At 35.8% G+C, this 14847-nt stretch overlaps 1 protein-coding gene across 1 annotated transcript; it reads right to left on the bottom strand.

Annotated features, from left to right (window-relative positions):
• Window positions 1-3317: 3317 nt before the first annotated feature.
• LOC110931871 (endo-1,4-beta-xylanase 5) lies at window positions 3318-10844 on the bottom strand. The gene is made up of 7 exons (XM_022175244.2): window positions 10802-10844; window positions 10260-10306; window positions 6310-6532; window positions 6059-6222; window positions 5834-5932; window positions 4768-5547; window positions 3318-3743 (listed from the first exon to the last, which is right to left on the bottom strand). Exons 1-7 carry the CDS (start codon window positions 10842-10844, stop codon window positions 3384-3386), a joined length of 1716 nt encoding a protein of 571 aa, XP_022030936.1. The 3' UTR covers window positions 3318-3383.
• Between the last annotated feature and the right edge of the window lie 4003 nt (window positions 10845-14847).

The raw sequence follows: 14847 nt of genomic DNA, 5'->3' as shown, positions 1-14847 counted from the left end.
ATACGTGATTGCTTTGAGAAAAGGCTAATCGATGTTGTTAAGGTCCACACCGATGACCAACGTGCCGACTTATTTACCAAAGCTTTTGACAAATCTAGATTTGACTTCTTATTATTGGTAAACGGCATTAAGGTCAAGCAAGAGTAATACCAACATCGGAAAATCATTTTTGTAAATACCTTTGTGTTTTTAAATTTGTCTTAGTTTATTGATTTTAGGGGGAGTAAATCCAAAAATCTGAAAATCCAAAAACATCGAAAAATTTCAAAAACACAAAAACAATAGAAAAACAAAAATGAGTTTCCTGGCGAGCAAAAGAGAAAATGATAGTTCATCAGTGGTCTATCCAAACCTCTTTAAACCTTAAATGAAAAACGATAAGCAGCTCTATATAAGATGTATCGGTAGGCTCACAATCATTTTAAAGTGTGCAGGGTGATATAAATCTTAATCGACTGAAGACCAGGTGGGAACCATTCATTGGCATATGGTCTTAGTACCGAAATTTCGTTTGATAGATTGCCGAGGTTCTGAGATATTCGGTCTTTATGCTGCTTATCATCTGGGTATCATGGTTGTATCTTTTACCGAAAAATAACGGGGACGCAAGTCTAGATCTTCCATGATACTATACATACGTGTACATAATACATACTGCATTCGACCTCAATAAGTGATAAACAATCACATGTCCCTACAAATAAGTGATAAAATATCACATTTATCTGGGTGTCAAGTTCGTCTCTCTGCTGTACGGAAGTACTGAACTGTTCACGTACTTGCACCTGTGCCCTCATGCATATGAAAATCAAGTTCCTCATCAATAAGTGATTATATCACATAGGGCTTGTTTTCAAATCAAAATAAGTGAGAATCTCACATTTTATACGGTCAAACAGATGATAATCGGTATACTCACCGGTAAGATGAACTCTCGTGCATACCTTGATACGGGAATGTGTCGTGATGTGGATGAACACCGGTCGGTAAGTATAAATCATACCTTAACGTATCCCCTCGTCATGATTACATCTGATAAGTTGAGCTTAAGTGGACAACAATACCGATAATTGTTATAGGATGCTTATCTTAATGTTAACTAACTGAACAACAAGAGTGTTTTGGCATGACCGTACACTGATATGATTCTCTTACCCTCGAAACTCGCAAAAAGAATGTTTGTGTATATTTATCTTTTTACTGCTTAACTTTTATTGTTTTCTTTTAAACAGTTTCGTCGTTTGGTGCATATCAGCACTACATTAGCGGTGATGTCGTTTGATAACACTCAAAGGATTTTAAATTGTTGTCTTTTAACTTCAAAAATACCAAAAAGATTTTATGTGTGTTCTAATATAAACTTTATAAAAGACAAAAAGATTTTATTTCTACTTTATTTTCGATCGTACGATGTTGGAGCTCAAGTCTTCGTTACCTGAAACCTGAACGAAAACCAAACTGACTAAATCTTCATAAACGGTCGAAATTTGCATGTTTTGAAAGTTAAAGACTAAAATTGGCAAATTTATTAAACTTTCAAACTGTCGGACGATGGTTGATTGTGACATGGTCATCCGTGTGTCACTTGTTTATATTAACTATTCCAAGCAGTTGTTCTCATTTCACGTTTAGATTTCTTGCATGTGCAGATTCTAAAGGCTAGGAGAACATGGTCGATGACAAGCTTTGGAATGAAGACACGTCGAGAAGGCGCTCAAAAGATGAAGATGATCGAGTTGCCGCTGGCCATCATCAACACCACAAGGATCTCACTTCATAAAGATCAAGTCATTCACGAGCATAACTCAAGGGGGAGCTTGTGTTAAGGGGGAGTTTGTCAACACACTTCCTACATGATTCGGGTAGTTTGTTGATACACTCTCTGCTTTCAAGACGTGAAGACTTTAAAGATCCTCCGACATTGAAGACTTGAAAGGACATCAGAGTTTTGAGAACTCGAAGACCAAAGACCATCGAAGTTCGAGACGAGTCTGCAACTATAGAAGATAAAGACAAAGCTACAGCCAAGGGGGAGTTTGTTGGTGCACTTGTGTCTGTACTTTGTCTGTATTAGGTCTGTATGCAAACGATGTCCTTGGTAGTCTGTAAGTTGACCAAGTCAACCATCCTCCGGATTGACTTGGCCAACAGTTAGAATATGTTTGTTGTTTGTCTGTCTCGAAGGATGAGTGATCGAAGGATAATGTAGATCCTTCGATCACCTCGAAAGATATGTTTCGAATGATAGATCTCGAAAGGTGATCTTTCGAGGTCCCTGCTGATCCTTCGAATGCTTTGTCATCGATAGATGATCCTTCGGACCATCTATCGGATCCTTCGGACCAGACATCATGGGCTGGGTATAAATACCCATGCAGTGTGTTGTGTTTCATTTAGACTTGTTAGACACTGATGCACACAGACAAGAGACTTGAGAGCTTGAGAGCATTCTGTCCGAAACACACACACACACATAGTGAGAGTTTGCAAGTTAGATTTGTAAACATTGTGCTTGTAACTGGAACCTTCATACGTATTAATACAGTGGTGTTAATCGGTGAACTCTTGTGTGTTTGTTTCTCTACTTGCTTCATCCCGGTTTGCTTGCTAGCTTGGATTCCGCACTCGCTAGTAGGTTTGTATAACAAGGTTTAGGTTCGTCATCCTCCGGAAAGGGACCTACAATTTCTCCACACATTTTCTTTTCTTTTTTTTTTTTTTTACGACAAATACTCAAACACCAAATAATCCAGGGCAATATCGACCATTTTGTTCATATCTATGAGAACATATCTTGTAGGGTGTTGATGTTGATTTACACTTGAATTCATATCGCTGTTGAATTACCCTTGAATTTATGACTTCTTGTGTTCGTGAAACTTCTCCTAGTGATTGTACGGTTGGACCATGCCATCGACCATAGATCTAATAGCCCAAGTAAACCGTGCCAAGATATTGTCCGCTTTGCCCCCGATGAGTTTGCCCATCAGCTTTGTTTTCACACGACGCGTTGCTCGCCCAGGCAAAACGCATCTTGGTAGAGAAGGTTTCCACCCCTTATAAGGAAGGCTTCATTCTCCTCAACCGACATGGGACTTACAATAGACCTGCTATGCTTTCCAGGTCCTATAATTATTAAAGGGTCAATGCACGGCTCGGAAATAATATGTGATTAATAGTCGACTATTTCTATTGGTATGCATGGGCTGAGATGTAAAGAAAGACTTAACTTAACGGTCATCAATTGACCTTAAGGTAAAGACGTGATTACATTCAAGAAATGTTTATCAAAAATGCTTTGTCGACACGTGCTATTATATTCTAACAGCGAAAAATGAAATTCTTACATCCATCTACATAAATAAACGGACGTAAATTTATTTTCAAGCTAAGACTTTAACGTGTAAGGTGTCCTCCGATGCTTCAACCACAAAATGCTGAGCCATCTGTGTTAGATTCATATCTTTTTCACTTTGGTATTGATCTGCAAATGAAACTTCATAATCCCCATGAATGAGCGAAGTCTCATAGAACCCGTTAACATCTGTGGTTGCGGTTACTTCAACATTGAAAAATTGTCGAATGATCGTGTCCACAACATTACCCGTGGGTAAGTTGTTAAAGTTGTTATCAGTTAAGCACATTCTATAGCAGCCTTGAGGACTCCATGCTGACCATAAAACTATCCCATGTACCGATGGATGTGCATGAGCTTCTCGTAAAACTTGATCCAAAACTGCAGCCTGTTTGATGTTAAATTAAGACCAATTAAGGTGGATAAGAAAAATAGGGTGTTACTATACAAACACCACCCAAAAAGTGTACATCAGACGTGTTGTCACATCATACGAATACGAGCCATATATGATGTTATAGGGCAAAAAATGGTGATACAATCCATATGACTTTGTCAATGATCAAATTAGTAATTTCTTTTTAGTCAAACAAGTCAGACTAGCCTTATGATTTGTCCCTCATACAACCCATACGGCCATTTTTTCCCTGTCATAATGCACATATGAACCATACATGATACAACGATTGTAACACCTGACTGGTATATATAGTGTGCCAGCGGTGCAGGGGCGGATGTAGCTTTATACTAGGGGTAGCCCTGCCAGTGGCGGAACTAGAACATTAATTCAGGGGTATCCAAAAAAAATTTTTTTTACCGTGCAATCATACAATATTAAAAAAAAAAACAATAATAAATAAATAAAGTAAAACAAATACCTAATAGGGTATTATTTGGTTATTTGGGCTAATCTAATATGCTATTATTTGGTTATTTGGGCTAATCTAATGTGCTATTATTTAGTTATTTGGACTTATTATTTGGGTTTGTATCATCATCAATCAACTGGGCTTATTATTGGTTTGTAAAATTTTTTTTGAGGGGTCTCCTCGTAGTTGTTTAGGGGTGTCCATAGTATAAAAATCGAAAAAAAAAATTAACACTACCGGAAAAAAGTTGAGCCGTAGCCCGTGCTACACCTGGACCTACACTAGGTCCGCCCCTGGCACCCGCTACCCCTTGACGCTCCAGAGGTGGTGTAAATTTTGGGAAAATTTGAGGTTTTTTCGATTTCGCTGCCCATATAGAAAAGAAAATTTTGAAACGTTGCCCCTTGACGTTTTTCTAGATCCACCACTGCAGTGGTGTTTGTTTAGTTGTCCCCGGAAAATATATGTAGATGGACTAATTAAGCGCTATAGTTGTCACTTCATATAAAAGTGTGTGTTTGTTTAGAAATTGAAAATAAATACCTGATTCGGACCAGCTTGAACATCTACTTCAGTGATCCAAATAGGCAGTCCTGAACTTGCAACCTTATCAATTGCGGATCTCATGTAAGGAATGTTGGCATATCGGAAATGACCTTCTAACCCGATTGATAAGGGCCCATGGTAACCCCCTGCCCGAATCTGTCTGATTTTTGATAGGTAACTATCAGGAGAAGACGCTTGGTCCCCAGGTGATTCGATAGTATTAAAATCATTCAAGAACAAACCAGCGGTTCTATCTAAAGCTCTAGCCGTTGCATAGAACTTTGAAGCAGCTGTCCAACCAAGTTTTCTTTCAAAGAAATTAAAATGCAAATTCTCATTCAAAACATCCCAAGCAATCACTTGGCCCGAGTATCGGCGCATGACGGAGCGTATTCTAGTGGTGGCTGCAGCCGCTAGACGTTTTGGTCCAAGATTGTGAACCCAATAAGGTTGATACTTGGGGTCGTCCCAGAACACATTGTGGCCTCGAACCGAAATGCCATTTGATTTTGTGAACTGAAGTAACGCATCTGATGTGTTGTAGTCCTCGCGATTTTGGCGAGCTTCGTTTGAGTACCATTTCATTTCGTTTTCGAATGTGGTGTATTTGAATCTAGAAATGAACCAGTTTTTATAGGCTTGGTTGGTTAAAATGTTCTTGTTAATGGCACATCCAAATGGGAACCTTGCAAACTTTTGAGCAATGATTAGTGTCCTATTTCCCTGAGGTTTCCCTTCACCATCAACTGCTTGAATTTTCACCTTACTTCTCCTCACCTGCCATTCAAAATTAGATTAGAGTGGAACCTTTAAACCCTTTAGGCTTTAGTGTTTCTTTTGAATATATGATTCCAAAACAAAAACCAACATCAAAAAATAAAAGTTATTAATAGTTACTATGTTCCATTTAAGAGTCCCTATATCAGTGTATATAAGGCCCAAGTTGGCCCGATACCCTTGAACCTCGCGCATGCGAGAGCCCTGCTCACTGGGTTTGCTCTTTATATTCCATTTATGTTAACTTGTACTAATAAGATATTTTTTTTTTCGGGGGGGATTTAACCTTCTCAATGCTCTGATACTGGTGAGATTTCCATTCTTCAGGTGTGAAGGGTTGTAATGAAACGCTATCGACCCATATATCAACCAACGGATTTTCACTCTGTAAAGAAACCAAATGTATGCTTAATAACGATGCATCATGTAACATCTCCATCTCTCTTCTAGTTAGAATGAAAAGATTATATATGGATCAAACCCGACCCTGACTGCTAATGCTACAATATACCTGAAAATAGAGATGGGCCGGGCCAGACTTGTTCACGGTCAGGCCGCCTTTAAGCATGGACCAGCAACCAGATTTAGCTCTGGTGGAGCCAGCATCATGATACCCTGTTGGTGTTTTAAATGTAGCAACAACAGCAGCATCCCCATTGCTTATTTGCAACCAAGCTGCATGCATGTGTTCCAAATTCAAATATAATCAACACAAAAAAAAAATGAAGTTGAATATTTTCTTGTTATCAAATTACACCATACCAGAAAATGTGTAGAGTTTATCCTTGTCCAAGAAAAACTCTTGGGAGACACTATCAAATGATCGATTCCTTTGACGAGCAACAACGAATTCATTTCCAGTTTCTGAAACCCGTAATTGTAGTTTTGCGTTGCCGAAAGAAGTCCAACCAGTTGATCCTTGTTTCAGCTCGGGGTTTACAACTATTCCGCCATCATATTGAGGCTTCTTAGGGTTTTCTAAGCACTGTCAGTTTTCCAACAAAATGATCATCAACTACGTTTGGACATTATAGGGTGGTGTGCATGCATATGGTTTCGGTTTTTTGGGATATTAAAAATCGTTTGGTTTCGGTTTTTTAGTTTTCGGTTTAGTTTTCTTTGGGTTTTGTCATTTGAGCGGCAAGTTTTTAGGCTAATTTTTATTTTATTTTTACTTATCACACTCCCCTCTAAAATTTTCAAATAAATACATTCAAACCTTTTATTTTGTATTTCTTATTAACTAAATTTACCTTTTTAAATGATTCAAAAAAGATAAATTAAATTATATAGTCAAAACTCATCTGAAATTTTATACATACTGAATGTGTATCAATTATTTATGTACAATATCTTTTAGTTAAATTTACTAGTATCATCTAAGTGTCAGTTTTTTTCTATTGATTATATTTTTCAAATATACCAATTTTATTTTCAGTCTAATCATACAAACATTTTTTTTTTTGAATTAGAATCATAGTTTTTCTTTCTAGCTTCTCTTTTTTATTCTAATTCATATTTGTTTCTACTCTTAATTACAAACTAGACGCTTTTAGTTCAGTTTTAAATTGTTAAATATCACTTTTACCTTTATGAAGTTCACGTAATATCACGAATGTGAAATTACTATACAGTATGATGACATTAGAAACAGTTCGACATTCTAACCAAATCCTATGAATGGTTTAATGCAGCTATTCATTTATATTTTAATTTGAAATCACTATACATATATAAATTAAATTTTAATATGTATTTATAAATAAAAATATGAGTTAAATGCCATTTTAATCTCTGTGGTTTGGTCCATTTTGTCAGTCTAGTCCAAAGGTTTCATTTTTCACCTGTTGATCTAAAAAGGTTTCACCGTTGCCATTTTAGTCTACTGGGTTAACTTTAACGATTATTTATGTTAACGAGAAAGGCAATTCGGTCATTTTATATAGCCGAATTGCCCTTCTAGTTCACAGAATTACATATAAAATGATCTAATTGCGCTTTTCGTTAACAAAAAAATGGATGATGTTAACTCAGTGGTCTAAAATGGCAACGATGAAACCTTTTTGGACCCACAAGCAAAAAATAAAACCTTTGAACTAAGCTGACAAAATGGTACAAACCACAGGAACCAAAATGGCATTGAACTCTAAAAATATAGTTACACAAGTTTTTTAGTTATTCAATTTCAACTCAATTTATTAAATTATATAACTAAGTCTTATCCAAAGTTTTGTACGGATTCATTGCATATCAACTATTTATGTATAGTATGGTAAAGTAGATCAATGTTAGATTCAAGAACGAGCCTTCACAACTTTGAGCACGTGTCATACGGCTAAACTTCCTTCCTATATCCTACTAAAAAGCTGGATTGGTGGGGTTTCGAAAAGTATTGTAAACATGGGTCGAGCGTCGGGGAACAACTTGAACGTTATAAAAAATAGACTAAGGTTCAACTAAGCAGTGGCGAGAAAACATACTTCTGGTTGGATAATTGGCGTTGCAATATTCCGTTACGAGAACTATTTCTGTACCTCTTAACCCTCGAGGGAGACATATACTACACGGTATGACAGAAATACTCAACTCTCACGGACTGCATCTCATGGAATTTGGGCAGCGTGGAGGTGTCAGAAGACCCCACTACTGCTAAAATGGATGTACTTGTCCAACTGTTGGAGAATCAAAAGATTGAGACGCTTGGTTATGGGCTTCGGGTAGACTAAATGTGGAGTTTCAGGTATGCGACTTAAGGCGTGAGCTCGATAGCATCCCAAAAATTCAGGAAACAAAACATCTGAAGTGGGTCATTGAATCCCAAAAAAAATAAATTGTTTTTATGGAGAATAATGTTGGACTGAATACCTACTTCGGAGGCCTTAATCAAGAGGAGGGTGCAGCTACTTTCTAATCGCTGTGTCATGTGCAGTTGAGCATCCAAATCCGTAGACCATTTTTTAATCACTTGTGAATTTGCTCAGCAAGTGTGGACTGCAATTTCATTTTGGCAAAAAAAATTCCACTTCCGAGGTACCTCTTAAGCGTGGTGGAACTATTGGAATTCTTTGGGAGTCTCCAGATGACCGAAAACAGGAAGAAGGCAATTTATTCTGTGGTGGCCGTTGTATGTTGGTCTCCGTGGTTGGCTCGGAACGATACAGTTTTCAAAAATAAGGTGTATCATGTCTTTAAACTAATGGGAGATATCAAAGCCTTAGCATTTATGTGGGTTACTTCAAGGGTTGCATCGATTAAAACGGAGTGGAAAATTGGTGTGATTTTAGTTTGTAGTCTATTCTGGTAATATGTTTCTTTTCATTTCCTTGTACTGTTTTCATGCTTGAGCATCTTGCTTAAGTTTGATCCTTGTTTTATAAAATTGTTGCCTTTAAAAAAGAAAAACTAAAAAGGGATTTTATAGGGGTAGAATTTGAAAACTTTAAAACTATTATTTTTGGAAAGGTGGTGTGAAAAGTAAAAAGAGATGAAGCATTTAAAAGTTTTTTTCCCAAACTAGTATAGGTGAAAAACTTATTTACCAAAATGGGTTATTTGAAAAATATTTACCAAAATAGGTGTTTTTTAAAAACTTCATTTTTCTCACTCTTAATCTTATTGAATAAAAACTAATTTGATTGTAGAAATTATTCTTTTCAAAAACATAAGAAAAGAGTTTTACAATAAATAACAAAAATATATATATTTTTTTTGTTGGATCGTGATAGTTTGGAAAAAAAATTAAATACTTTTTTAATTCTGTTATTAATATTTTGTTTTAACTCTTTTAAAATAGAAATATGTTTAGTCTTTGCTAAAATTTTTCTACTTATTTTATAAATACTTATTTATAAAGTTTTTTTTTTCAACCCAGTAACTCTACATATGGTTATAACATAAAAAGTGTATATGAAAATATAAGATTTCTCTATTTTAAAAGAGTTAAAACAAAATATTAATAACAGAATTAAAGACACATTAATTTTTATTTTCCAAACTATCATGATCCAACAAAAAAATATATATATTTTTATTATTTATTGTAAAATTCTTTTCATATGTTTTTGAAAAGAATAATTTCTACAATCAAATTAGTTTTTATTCAATAAGATTAAGAGTGAGAAAAATAAAGTTTTAAAAAATACCTATTTTAGTAAATATTTTTCAAATCACCCATTTTGGTAAATAAGTTTTCCATCTACACTAGTTTGGGAAAAATACCTATTAACCCATCCTATTTTTTTCTATTATTAACTTATTGTTTTTGGACTGCACCATTTATTAATTTTCTTATAATTGAACGTAACAGTCAAAACTATTAATTATAATCCACAAATTCAATAATAAGCATTAAAAATAAACTGGTTATTTTTTCTGTTTTTCCAGTTGTTCGGTTAAGTTTTTTTTTTTTTTTTTTTTTGGTTTTCAGAAAACACAAAACTAAAATCAAATCGTAAACTTTGGTTTTCAAAAAATACCGACCGAAGGTTTTTAGTATGAATGTGTTGGCTATTTTTGATTATTGTGTTAAAAATTTAATTAAATGATTTTCTTTTGAAACGCTTTTTAAATTTATCTAGAATGTTAATTTTTTGCATATTCGAGAAAAAAAAATCCGAAGTATCTTTTTTTCTTTTGACAAAAAACATTCTTTTTCTTTAAAACAATTCAAACGAATAACTACTTTGAAATATTATTATAAACTCACAAATTACCTCATTTGTATAGCTGTAATCATACGATACCGCGTCTACAATAAACCCTGTGCACAAAATAATAGTATGATGAAACAATGATAATTTTCTAGTAAAATAAAAGGGGGGAGGGGGTGAATAAGATATAGATATTTCCTTGTCAAACGGTGTGGTTTGACGCGTTGTCCATATTTCGAAAGTTTTCATTGGCACATAGGAATGACATGGGGGTTCACACAATCACCTCCTCTTTCGTGCCTATTACCCTACTCACAAGAGAGTCTTTGGCGCTCCCGGGGTTGTGTTTAGGACGTTAAAAGGATATGTAACTGGGAGCGCTAGAACATATTGACCATCCTTAAAAAACAAATACTTCTAGTTTCTTTTTAATTTAGACTATGTGTTCACTCATCCTTTTATTAAATTCAATTGATTATTAGTTAAATATATAAAATACCTTCTATATAAAAGTAAAAATAAACAAGTTGTGTTTTTAATCATTTATGCTTACAAATAACAAAAAGAAGAAGAAGAAGGAAAAAAAAAAAAAAGAATCATCTTGCCTGTAAGGATGAAAGAGTAGAACACTGTTAAAAAGGTCTTCATGGTAGCAAGTCTCCAAAACAATAATTTTGCAAAAAATACAAAAAAAAATTGTTTTGTTTAGGTGATAATAGCATATTGAAGAATTGGGCCATGGTTTATGTCATATTTATACTCTATACTTTATGCGTTTGTAAATAGCTCGATCAAATATAGACCTTATTTAACAAGATTAATTATAAATACTACAAAACTTTAGTTGCCCCATATCATCGTTACATAATAGGAATATTAGAGTTATTCTTTTACCTTTATTGTAACTAAATGAAATAATATAATCTGTGCGTATATTAAATTATATATCATTGCAAATAAGTTTTTGCTTGATTTGTCGATTGAATTTGATTATTCTCTAAGCTAATTTAGAAATGAATAATTTGATTATTTACGGTCCATATAAAGGCTTGCTATTTGAAAAAGAAAAGGGATAATGGACTCGCTACTTGACAATTGACATACATATTTTCGTTTTTTCTTTAAATTTTTATTACACAATTGGTCTACCAAATATTTTTATTATCATTTATAAGTTAAACATGATGATAACATGTTGCGACCGGTTTAACTGTAAGTTTACCCACTACGACAACTCTATAAAATAATCCGCACTAGTCATAATCTGGTCAAAACATTTTTACTTTCGTCTAATTCGGTCGGGTTGGAGTGGGTTATATATGTCATGCCACAATAGTAATCTTGATATCAAAAGAATATTTAATCTTTCTGTTTTTCTGAAAACATAGTTTTATTATGTTTAAGTGGGTTAATCATGTATAAAGTGTATTGTTTAGATTTAAAGTACAGGATTTAATTTTTAGCATCATATGTTGAAGTCATATATGAAATTTTTGGTAAAATTGGTTAATAGAAGGTTTTCAGATAAAAATCGTATATCCTTTTTATTTGAAACATTGGCACAGATCTAAGCTACGACTCTTTGATAGAGATTGAAAGCAACAAGATGATTTTGATTCTTGTTTTTTAACCGTTTTGGGAATGGAAAGCAAGAAATAATATATTCTGTTAAAGAGATTCCTTCGCATAAATTGTTTTGAATCGGTAAATCAATCATTTGCCTTTGGGGATCCGACATTAATGTGGCCTCTCGGTAGAATCGATGACAGCATCTTTAGAATCGATGACTGCATCTTTGATGCACTGCTAGTACTAGTACATCTGAGAATTCTTAAATGCATAGATGTAAATAGCCCCTATGGAACAAAGGAGTATCCCGGACCTACACTTGGGAGTTAACGGTGATTTTCAAATCTCCCCAAGTAGGATTCGAACCTACGACCAAACGGCTAACAACTGACCATCCCTAAAAACCATATTTTGACTGCGCTTCAACTATATTAACTGTACTTGAACTGTTAGATAATCATAGTAGATGATAACATCACTGTTCTTATCCTTATTTCAGAACGGTACATAAAAATGGCTCGGTGGTATGTTAACGAATTGGTCCACTACAGAAACGAGACTTCATAAGTTTAGAGACTTGAGAACTAAAAAAACAGGGGACTCAAGCATGACGAAACCAAGAAATAACCCCTCACGTGCAAAATTATAGAAGATCCCCTTTAAGATCAAATAATTCCATCGAATTGAGCCTGCCAGAAGTAATGAGAAAAATGATAGAATTGATTGCTACCTATGTTTGGATCGCGGATAAATGGAAATTTATTGATAAAACATTTTCAATTGTAGCCAATATCTTATTACGAATAATTCCGAAAACTTCACGACTAGTCGCCACCGCAGCCACAAAGGACTATGATGAAACAGTGGTTAACCAAGAGAGGTTAATTCACTGGTCTCGTCAAGTAGGGTTATTCCCTTCTTTCCGAGGATCGGTGGCTGGACCGTCAGCTGGGTTGTCTCCTGCACAAGGAAAACACACCATGACTCGTAACAAGGAGGAAGGGGTGGGGGTGCTCCTTGTTACCACTCTCCGGCGTGAGAATCAGTAATTTGCTTGAGAAGCAAAGTGTGTGATAGTAGTAGTTGTGAGAGAGTTGAGAAGAGATACCTCAAACCTGGTTTGGGATCGGTATTTATAGCCGAGGAATGAAGGAGGGTAATCGAGTGGCTAGACTGACAACGTGCCGCCCCTTGCAGGTGTGTCAGGCTTGTCGGTCGCGGAGGTGAAGCCACGTCTTACTGCGATGTCAGTCTATTGCTTACGTATGGGCTGACAGGCGACTGTCATTGGTGCCACTTGCTCTGTGGTGTCAGTCCCACTTGCCTCGTGGGCAGGATGCGGTGCCGCGCCGCATCGCTGCCTGCAGTAACTGCTGTTGTTTCCGCATTCTCACTCTGGCTAAGACTGCGGGATGCGGTGCCAGGCCGCATCGCCACTTGTGGTGACTGTTGCTGTTGTTCAGATCCCTTGTCGTGACGAAAATGTCCATAGGATGCGATGCCAGGCCGCATCGCTATATGTACACCCATTTTCATACACAAGGTAAGGAGATGTCCATAGGATGCGGTGCCAGGCCGCATCGCTATGTATACCTTCATCTTCTCATCACTTGACAGATTAGATTCGACTGCTATGTTCGCGCGTGCCCGCCCGGACACAGATAAGTTCTTGCAAGTGGGGGTTCTTGATAAGGGTAATGGTCATTCGAAGCCATGTTGGTGCGAGATCTGGGACCATACCCCTTCAAGTCCCCCCAGTCTAGTGTTGTTTCCTTAAGTTCATCAGCATCATCTGCTTCAGGATCGTAATCTGGCTTTCACAGGTTCAAGATCGTTTCCTGGCTCAATCCTTTGTCCACTGAGTCTTCAGGTATCGAAAACCGGGCTCTTTAATCACAAACCTTCTCAGGATCGATCAACCTGACTTTTCTATATTCAAATACTCTTTGATGCTGTTCCAAGATCGTAACCTGGCTCTCATCTAGCTCAGAATCGTCACCTGGCTCAGACTTACACCTGCACAATCTCTACCTCAAAGTAAATACACACATTTAAACTATTTCAGATTCAGGTATTCAGACTCTTCCTCAAATTTTACTATATTCATGATGAACCACTTGTAAAAATGATTAAAACACATTTGTTTTCAAACACAGACTCCCTCTTACAAACATGTCATCATGTTTAGCATTTGGAACTTTGAAAATCAGCTTTTCAACACCAGTTGTCAAAAATCTTTTTGCATTTTTCAAAAGTTTATGCTAAAACACACTAAAAATCTTTTTGGATTTTGTAATAAGAGAAATGTAATGCAATAAAGAAAATATTTACATACAATATTTTTGTGAGTTTGTGTAAGAGGATCATATCAGTTTTTGAGACAAATCACCAACACCGTTAAGCTTCATTTCATTTTAAGTTCTAAACAATTCACTTAGATTGTCAGTATATCGGTCCACTTAAATTTTCACACAAAGTTCAACTGTTTCGAGATACGATATTAACGTCTTAAGAACTTAATCTTATTCGCGTGTCCCACTACTTGAATATACTCTCGTATCCAGATCCCAATATTCAGTCTTACAGGTGAGTATACCACAGATGATATCTGTAAAGAGTTAGATGCGAAACTGTGAGAGCTCAGGTCAGAACTTCTGTTCAGCAGAGAGATGATGGCTCGACTTTAGGTGTCTCCCCTTTAGAGGATCTTTTCTTCAACAACATTGATTATCAATTTTATTGTTTCATCATTTTGCTGAGGGCGAGCTTATATTTCAAAGCATTAGCAGAAAGTATTATACGGGGACTAGGTCAGAATTTCCATTCAGCAGAAGTCCCGGAATAATACCCCAGATATCACTGAGTATAAAGACCTAGTATCTCAGAAAGAGGGACCTTTCAAACAAGATTTCGGGGGTTACCCATATATCCAAGAAGTTGTTCCCCACGATATAAGCAAGTTTGAATTTTAGGTTTATATCTCGTCACAATCTACTAAATGTGTAAAAACCTACTGGCATATCCACAGTGAGATTGTTTATCACATTTTATCTTTTCATTTCTTTAGCATGTTGTGATAGTT

The sequence above is a fragment of the Helianthus annuus genome, chromosome 3 (genome assembly GCF_002127325.2).
Source record: "Helianthus annuus cultivar XRQ/B chromosome 3, HanXRQr2.0-SUNRISE, whole genome shotgun sequence".
In the NCBI taxonomy this organism is placed as follows: Eukaryota; Viridiplantae; Streptophyta; class Magnoliopsida; order Asterales; family Asteraceae; genus Helianthus; species Helianthus annuus.
Note: the sequence above shows the minus strand (reverse complement) of the source record. Positions and strands in the feature narration are given on the sequence as shown.

Bases quoted from the DNA above. Each gene is read 5' to 3' on its own strand.
- LOC110931871 (XM_022175244.2), bottom strand. From the start codon at position 10,844: ATGAAGACCTTTTTAACAGTGTTCTACTCTTTCATCCTTACAG. The intron at 5,548-5,833 runs GTTAAATCCCCC...TTTGAATGGCAG, and splicing joins AGTATCAGAGCATTGAGAAG to GTGAGGAGAAGTAAGGTGAA. The intron at 3,744-4,767 runs GTATTTATTTTC...AACATCAAACAG, and splicing joins TTCAAGCTGGTCCGAATCAG to GCTGCAGTTTTGGATCAAGT.